Source organism: Maylandia zebra, linkage group LG22 (genome assembly GCF_041146795.1).
Source record: "Maylandia zebra isolate NMK-2024a linkage group LG22, Mzebra_GT3a, whole genome shotgun sequence".
Taxonomy (NCBI): Eukaryota; Metazoa; Chordata; class Actinopteri; order Cichliformes; family Cichlidae; genus Maylandia; species Maylandia zebra.
Window position 1 is genome coordinate 21,029,356 of NC_135187.1, and position 9,013 is coordinate 21,038,368.

Here is a 9,013-nt window from a genome sequence, read left to right on the forward strand (position 1 = left end):
TTAATTTGAGGTGACGTTGAAGAAGTTTGAGGTATCCCTTCTTCTTCTTTACTATTCCAACCACTTTTTTTTTTACTGACATGATGCATGTGAGGCATGATGCTACCACCAGCTGGCACAGTGTTCTTAGTTTTAAAGCCCCACCTTTAGTCCTCCAAACATACCACTTATCATTGAGGCATCTCAAATTCTGTGTCATCTGAGCATAAAACCTTCTCCCAGAAGGCATTTGGCTTGGCTATGTGGGCAGCTGCAAATTTCAGTACATCTTGAAGGTGTTGATTTTGAAGCAGGGGCGTCTTTCTTGGTCAGCACCCTCTCCGTCCCTGGCAATATAAAACTCACTTTATTGTGGACAGTCATGCTGTTTCAGCAGTTTCCAGTTTCTTGCAGGCTTGAGCCTTGGTGGTTCCTGGGTTATTCCTGAAAGTCCTAACCAAATTCTTCTCATCTGAGGGTGAGAGTTTGGGTCTTCTCACAGACCTTGGGAGAACATCTGAATAATAACTGATGATCTAAACAGTTTCTTAGAAATTTCTCCAAAAGTTTCTACAATTTTCCTTCTTAGGTATTCACCAAGTTCACTGGACTTTTCTGTTTGGTCAATCCACCAAGTGCTGTCAAGCAAACCCTTATTATGCTGGCAAAGAGAAGCTACCAGTTGTAGTCAATCATGATCACTAAGAAGTGAATAGAGCTCATAAAGTTGGATGAACAATATGTATACATATATCTGAGCCTGTATGTATACTTTTAACTCTGTGTGGATTAGAGAAAATCTAAAATAAATTCAAACTCATGCATTAAATTCTTGATCTTTTAAAGTCACTAAATATGTATGCTTTACGGTTCAAATAAATTAAAAATACAAAACGACCATTACCTTTATGTCCTTGATAAGTCCATGTAAACTTCTGAATACAACTGTACATATCATTACAATTCTGCACAATCTTTTAAAACATATAAATGTGTCCACTGCTTCATCTCTGCAAACGTGCAAAAAGTTTACTGGCACTCACCGAGGCAATCAGCGTCTGGTTGCTGGGCATAACACAAGCATATCTCGGCTATGAGTCGATTACAACTTGTAAAACAAACTACCGCTACCAGATATTTACAATAAACAATGCATGCAATGATGTTGATGACAGCTTTTATTTTGAACACATAAAACAAACAAACCAATAAATATGCACATATTGTTTCTATCAAACTGGATGTTTTCCAGTCAGTAAATGTCCCTATAGTGATCCATATACCAAGACACGACAGGTTTTCGTGCATTAACAGAATTCCATCCAGCTATAACATTCACGGTGATCACATGGGATTGAGACCCTTTGGTCTGTAAAACCTCCTGCGCCGTTCTAGATGGGAATTACTGGAAAACTGTTTGCCGCAAGTACTGCACTTGTTACTCTTGGTCTGGCTTTGCAGGTGTTGAACTAAACTCTGCAGACGGTAAATGTCTCCCACAGATTCCACAAACATGGTTTTTATCCCTTATACAGTATGTGTTTGCACATGGGCTTTCAGTCTGTACATGTAATGGAAAATCTTCCCACACAGGAATAGGAAACTGGAGCTTTGATTGGTCAATATCTGGCTTCACAGGAGGTAACAATCTTTTCACACACAGCTTTGTCTTTGATCTGAGTGCATCTGAACTTGAGCAAAGTGTTTTTGTGTCCTTTGACTTCTCAGTCTTGCTGCATCTTCCATCTTTGGAACCTGCACTGATTCCAGTAGAGTGCAGAGTTTCCCAAGTCAGTGCCGATATATCACACACCATGCATTTGGGAAGAGATTCCATTGCCTTAGCTGAAGGTGCAAAAAGAGAGAATCCCTTGCTGCTTTCACTCATATTTCAAATAAAACTGTTCACATAGTCAATGACGACAGAGTCCTGGGGGCGGCTTGGCTCTAGACTTTGTTCTCTCATTTGATTGCTACCTTTTTCCTCGTCTTTGATCTGCAGTTGTGAGCACTGCGTCTGATGTGTGTCTGTCACTCAAAGGTTTAACAGCTGAATTAAAAGCCTTCACCTTTTCAAAGCTATTTAAAGTCCAGTTTAAAACATTAAAAGCACAACACAATAAGACCCAGACATACTTTCCCCTTGTTCATGAGTGAGGGGAGAGTGACAGACAGATTGGTGTGATGTCAGCAGTGATAAATGAGGTCACATGAGGAGAAGACACACAACAAGTCTGGAAAATAAATGTGAATTTGAGGATTTAGTTACTAAAAAAGACACTGCAACAGTAGTCAAATGTTGATGGAAGGTGTAACCGGACAAACATTAACACAGCAAGTGCTGGATGATCTGCTTGCGGGCAGTTCATAATCATTTCTGGTCAGAGATTTGTTGCATGTGTTGAGTTTTACTTGAATTTGTTTCACTGAGGAGAATAATTTAGGTGACCAGTACAACAAGGGAATATAATCTGGAGATAGGGGTATTATTCTGGTATAGCAGCAAAGTATTGCCTAAACCTCAGTGACATATAAATGTGAAATCTTACACAACCAAATACAATAGCGCCACATTCAATGAAAAATTACATATAATTTTTTTAAAAAAAGCAAAGCTTTTACATTTTTTTGCTCTGGACTTTGGAGTCTGAGACATGATTACCCAGCGATGTACTGGTCTGCATCACATTTAAAGGCACTACTAACACAAACAATGTCTTTTTACATAAGGGCAAAACACACACTCATTATTGTACTAAACAAATAGTTTCATAAAATATTTTGCTGGTACATTAAGAATGGCTACATTGTGACATTATTTTCTGAGCTGCCATTGTAGGAAAAGCACAGAAAGCTACAAATGAGAATCAGCAGCTTGACCGGTATGTTAAAATCATACACCAGTCACGTGAAAGCCTTTTTTCTACTCCAATGTGTTCTCTATATAGTTTCTGTCAACCATAACCTTAACTCTTAGTGAAACAGTGAAACTGAGAGTTGAGGAAGGGTAAAAAAAAACAAAAAAAACTAAACTAATAAACAACAACAAACAAACCCAAAATCATATATTGGATATAAAATTTGTTTTTGTGATATTAAAATCAAATTCAATAAAACAAACCAACACAAAGATGTATGCCCAGACCTAAATCCTACAGAAAATCTGTGGGGTGCCCTGAAGAGGGCTGCGCACAAGAGATGTCCTTGCAATCTGAGCTGACACCAAAAAACACTGTCACACTGAGCCGAAACAGTGCAAATACAAAAATTTGTGCATCCCCCCCATTAAATACATCTTGATCGTGTTACATATTATTTTACCAATCCGGTAAACTGATATTCTCACAGTTGGTGATGTGCTTTGAAAGTGAGGAAAGTAAAGCCTCCTCACAGTGAGGATAAATACAGCTGCTTAGTTTAACACTGGTGTCAGATACATGGAGCAGTAAAACAAACAAACAAACAGCTGGACTGGTGCACATTCCCTTTAAGTGTTTATTTTCTGGCGCATTTATCATCTGCTAGTTCAATGAACCAATCTGAAGCCCCGGCTAAGTTGGATTTGATGATATTGTCCAGCGGCAGTGTTGGTCAAGTTACTTGAAAAAAGTAATCAGTAACTAATTACTGATTACTTCCCCAAAAAAGTAATCCCATTACTTTACTGATTACTTGTTTTCAAAAGTAATTAATTACTTAGTTACTTAGTTACTTTTTAAAAACACGATTTACAACCTGAAGAGGTGATAAAGCGATAGATCTTTCAGCCCAATTCTACTTTTTCTACATAATCCATCATACAAAATGTAATCAAATGGAAAAGTCTGTTTTTTTTAACTTGTTTTATCAGTTTTAATCTTTTAACTTTATGCATCAAGCAAAAATTTAATTATATGCAACATTCTCTGACGTGAATAAATTAGTTTAACATTTAAACCTATTTTCTGCACATTCCAGCACATGAAATAAAATATTTTTTGTGTTTACACTCACTCTTTCAAATAGATGCAAGTAAAACACAGCAGAAAATAAATAAAGTCAAAGACTCAGCGGTCCTTTTGCTCTATTTTCACCTGTAAAGCAGGACTGCGGTAGGCGGAGGTTTACCCTGGTGCAGGTGTGCCGCAGCGGTCAGTGGAAGAATCCGCGAGTTTCTCTGTGAATTTCTCATTACGTCGTTGCGCACTCGGTGCTTACTTGGAAGTTTAGGGGTTTTTTTCGCTGTAAAAAGAAGAAGTTTTCTTCCCACGCACAACGGACACTAATGTTTTTGGCACTTTTTATGGAATCAAACTCAAAGTAAGGTCAGTACTTCCACGCTTTAAACGCTGCACCTCATACTCTCTCCCACAATCGATATATGATCCATTGTTGATCTGCACACAGCTGTTGTCACTAACGGCGCACTCGCTTACGTCACTGTCGTGAGACATTCTCGCAAAAAAATCACGGTTTTAGTAACGCAGTAACGCAGCGTTCCTACGGGAAAGTAACGGTAATCTAATTACCGTTTTTGCAATAGTAATCCCTTACTTTACTCGTTACTTGAAAAAAGTAATCAGATTACGCGTTACTGCCCATCTCTGTCCAGCGGTTATGCTCGTTTTCTTCGTTTGGATGGGTCGCCTGCTTCTTGTAACTTGTATTTTTTCACCAAGCACTTCAGAAGCAGGAGCCTGGAGCCGTCTGAAGACAACTTCCGTTCTTCCACTTGACTCACCTTCACCCCACAGGGCGAATCCGCTGCCTCTGTTTCTTCTTCCGACTCTGATGGAAACTGCGGGACAAGCGGTGCTGCTGCTCCCAAAGGTTACATAGTGTCAGTGTAACAGTTTCATCCTAACGTGCGTCAAGCCTGATGAGGAGACACAACTGCTTCTATTGTGTTATTTTGTTGTACTTTATTTGAACTATTTAAAATTGTACGCACATACTTTATTATTCTTTGTTTTATCAAGCTCTTATACTCCGTCTTTCAGTACTGCCAGATATACGTTTGGTAACAAATTTGTTAGACCACTAAATAATTTAAGGTTTATGCCACATCTGCCCTGAATGAACAGTACTTTTAATTATTAAAATCGCAAGCGGAAGAGAAGGGATTTTTTTTAGGTTTCTGTAATGGTTAATCCACCTATAAGGGTAAGCTCTTTAATCAAATTGGCATTTTTACTGCTAAAATTCTATTTACTGTGGTTTTCAGTGACAGAAAAAAAACAAACTAATGAAAAAAAAATGAAAGCACATTATTATTATTTTTTTCTTTTTCAAAATTACAGTCATTTACTTCAATTTTTGAGCCTTTTTTTTTTTTTTTTTTTTTTTTGCCTGTCCCGTTTGGCTCTTTTGCCATCAGAATTGTTGTCTAAAGGCAAAGAAAGATGCCCAACGGATTTACTTTACCAAATGGACCATCCCAGCCTTGCCGTATTGGTCTATTTGATTCACCTTTGTTTATTTTATTTTCATTTGCTGAACATGGGACAGACTTGACTGGGGAAAGAAACAGGAGAAAGAAAGAGGGAAAGAAAAAGAGCGGGGAAGAGGAACATTGATAAAGGGCAAAAAACAAAAACCCACAAAACAAACAGACAAAAAATACATATATCAATCACCTGGATCACCTGTTGAGAAAGAAAAAAGAGAAAACAAGCAAAGAAAAAGAGAGCAATATAATAAACAACATCACCGCCATGATCTATGTGAATATAACAGTAAATACTAAATATTAAACATTATTGTGCAGCACAAGAGATCGACAGCGCACAGTGTGCTTTGAGGTAGCAGCCAAAAAGGGTGTAGTTTGTGTGTGTGAGCACCCGTGTGTACACCTGTGAGCGTGAGCGCGCTTGTATTTAAAAGGTTCCTTTATGTAATGATCTGCTAGAGGGTGGGGAGCCACGGCCCCGTCCTCCTGGGCATGAAGCAGGTATGGAGGAGATCAAGGCTCCAGACCCCAACAAGCAGCCACCAGGAGTGAGCCAGCGGGTACCTGGACGCCCATCCCCGGACACAAAGAACCACCAATGCACTGATGTCTGAGGGCGTCTGCCACTGGCAGGGGGAGTGGTGGAGGGAGATAGGCCTCCATACCATGGAGGGCCTGAGATGTCCCTAGAGAGGTGGCGTCTGATACCCAACCTGACATATAGACACAAACAAACAGGCACACACAGATACAAACAGCCATTCCCACCCTCATGCTCTCATATGCAATTACTCAGCAGGTTGAATTTTTGAACCTGAATAAATGAATAATTAAAAAGTTTGTTTGCGGTTGAACATTTGAAGGTCCATCAGCTTCAAATTTTGTGAATACAAATGTGAATTCAGCCATTAAAAAAAGTAAAATTACTTTTACAGATTTTTTAAAATATTTGTGTTGTCTTGTTCTTACAACTTAAATTTATTAAGCACTGTAATTCCTTTTTGTTGAAGGCACTTTTTTTGGTCCATCAGCTTCTGCGTTTCCCCATAATTATACTGTGGCTCAGCAGCAGGGGAGGCTGACACTCCATCAGCTCATCACGCCTCCCCTGCATAAAAGAGTATGCCAGGACCTGAGGTGTTGTTGTTGTGTGTGTGGCTGGCAGCTGAAAAGCTGCAGCAGAGAGAAGAGGAAATAGCAACCGAAATAAAGTGTTAAAAGAACGAACTATGTGGTCGGGTCCGACATTTATGCCACATATACAGGTAAACACAGAAAATCTGCTCTGTCCCCCAACTTACAAAGGTCACAACAGGTCTTTATTGGTGAGGTAAAATAGAAAACATTCAAACAGACAAAGACACAATAAAGACAATTACAATTAAAAATCATTCAGTCTTATATTTTATTTTCTAGTCTAAAGACAAACAGACAATCTTGTGCACATGTCAGATCATTTGTCCAGCAACTGTCTTTTTCCAAGATTGATCTGTTTATATATCAAATTTGATGCAAAATGCATTTCAACAGATTTCTGACCATAATAATAGTAAAAGGAAACTCTTATAAAAGAAAAAACTATTTAAAAAAAAAATAGCCACAGGACATTTTAGGCATGTTTCTGTGATCCTAGGATGTCCCAAGGGTAGGCTCGAGTTTTCTGCATGAGAAGGAGGAGGGCCGTGGCTACATTCATGCTCACAGAGATCGTTCATCTACGCGGCATCGGCCCTGAAATTGTTTTTACCCCTGTTAGACCAAAAGGAAATAAATATTAAACACTTTTTCTTTTTTACATTTTTGTTCACACATGGTGATACTGATCACTGTTTTGTTGACCCTTATGGGTGGTAAAACCTGACTCTTGCCTACCTATCCATAAAGTCACCTTTTGTACTGCTGTACTGCTGACAATGATATGAACTACTGAGTTACTTGTTGCTTCTTTGAGTTTCTTTCCACACGAGGAACCTAAGTGAAATATTCATTCATCTGTGGAAAGTTTAAAATATCTGAACGGTGAGTTGTGCAGAGACGTTATCCTAGAATATTCTTCAAAACGAAGGTTAGAGTATGGCACTTCCTACCTCCTACTGCTTTCCTTTGTCTGTGGGATGGGAGAAGCAGGTGCTGATGGCAGCGCTGGCTTATAGAGGAAGGAATATGCGAGTTTGTCTCTCACACAGTACGTGTAGGTGTGATCACAGTCCAGTCCCAATGGACAGCAGTGGTATCCATCGAGACAACATTTCCCCTACAAGAAACACTTTTAGTCTCTCGAACAATAATAATGGAGCACTTTTTAATTAAAAGCTGCAGACGTTCAGATGAAAGCTGATTTCATGTTAGTGGAAGATAAAAGGAATTTCATTACATTCATGTGTTGTATTGCACAAGAGTATTTAGGCTGACTCACGGGAGAGTAGGGACAACAGGTCCAGCCTCCTTTTGGGTGTCTGCAGCAGGTAGTGCCATCAGGACAGTAGGTGTAACTGTCACAGTAGACCATTGAACTCTTTATTTGATCTGGGACGTGGCTCTCTTTAAGCTCCTGGAGTGGAGTTCCAGACAGTTCAGGGGGGGCTGGTTTCTCTGCAGCCTCCTTCTTCACCATGGGTATGATCAGCCACGGCTGGTCTAATTTCTCACAAGTCATGGTAACCAGGTTACAGCGATATCCCGAAGGGCAGCAGTGCAGCAGGTCGGCGCAGCACATGGCCTGCAGAGCAAATAAAACAAATTTCTACAAGACTTCCAACTACCACAAATTAAGGTACTACACTGGTGTGTGAATACACCCGACTTACATTTGGATATAGACAGCAGCTATATCCATGGGCAGTCTTGCAGCAGGTACAGTCATCTGGACAAAGACTCTCATCAGGACATGTGATGGAGCATGAAGCAAATCCCCACACAAACATACCAACTGACAGCCACAGAGTGATCCCCGACATCTGCAAGGAAGAGTGTCAACATGACTTTTTATTCTTTGGTTACTTAAACTTCAGATTTTTCTGTTGCCGGCTGCGGTAATGTCAAGTTTCAGTTCAAGACTTTAAAGAAACTTTACCTTTTTTCAGTCACTTACCTTCAGCAAGTGAAGAGCTTCAGCAGCTTCTTGTCACACGTTCCCCTCTGCTGAATCAAGCATGCAGGTTACACATTTTATAATGCAGGTTAGACACTCCCACTGACGTAAACTGTAACATCCCTCTGTCACGTGATGCTCGTATTAAGGCAGACAGGTTTTCAGAACTGCAGAAGGTCAAATCCACAACTACTGTTCTGCTTGGCTTAATAAACAAACTATTAACTACATGTGCACAAGCAGTATAGTTAGGAACAAATGCATTTTTCATTATGGCTTACCATGCACTTCTTTTAATCATACTTTATTTCACTAAAATGTACTAAAATCCAAAAACATAATAGATAAGAACAAGAGGGACAATAACAACAAGGCCATTCTGCATAATGAGCAGTTAAGCCTGTTATGATGATTGTAGGGAAGAATTTTCACTGGGGAAGTGTGTTAAAAAGGGAAGCCTTTAACTGGATTTTAGTAATGTGATGAAGCACATTTCCCCGTTATTAGACTAAACC

General features: G+C 39.5%; 1 protein-coding gene across 1 annotated transcript; it reads right to left on the bottom strand.

Moving 5' to 3' along the window:
- Positions 1–6,795: 6,795 nt before the first annotated feature.
- Positions 6,796–8,543, bottom strand: LOC101465835 (progranulin). The gene is made up of 5 exons (XM_004547935.5): positions 8,499–8,543; positions 8,215–8,364; positions 7,824–8,126; positions 7,495–7,661; positions 6,796–7,156 (listed from the first exon to the last, which is right to left on the bottom strand). The coding sequence occupies exons 2-5, from the start codon at positions 8,362–8,364 to the stop codon at positions 7,123–7,125; spliced, it is 654 nt and encodes a 217-aa protein (XP_004547992.3). The 5' UTR covers positions 8,499–8,543; the 3' UTR covers positions 6,796–7,122.
- Positions 8,544–9,013: the final 470 nt, after the last annotated feature.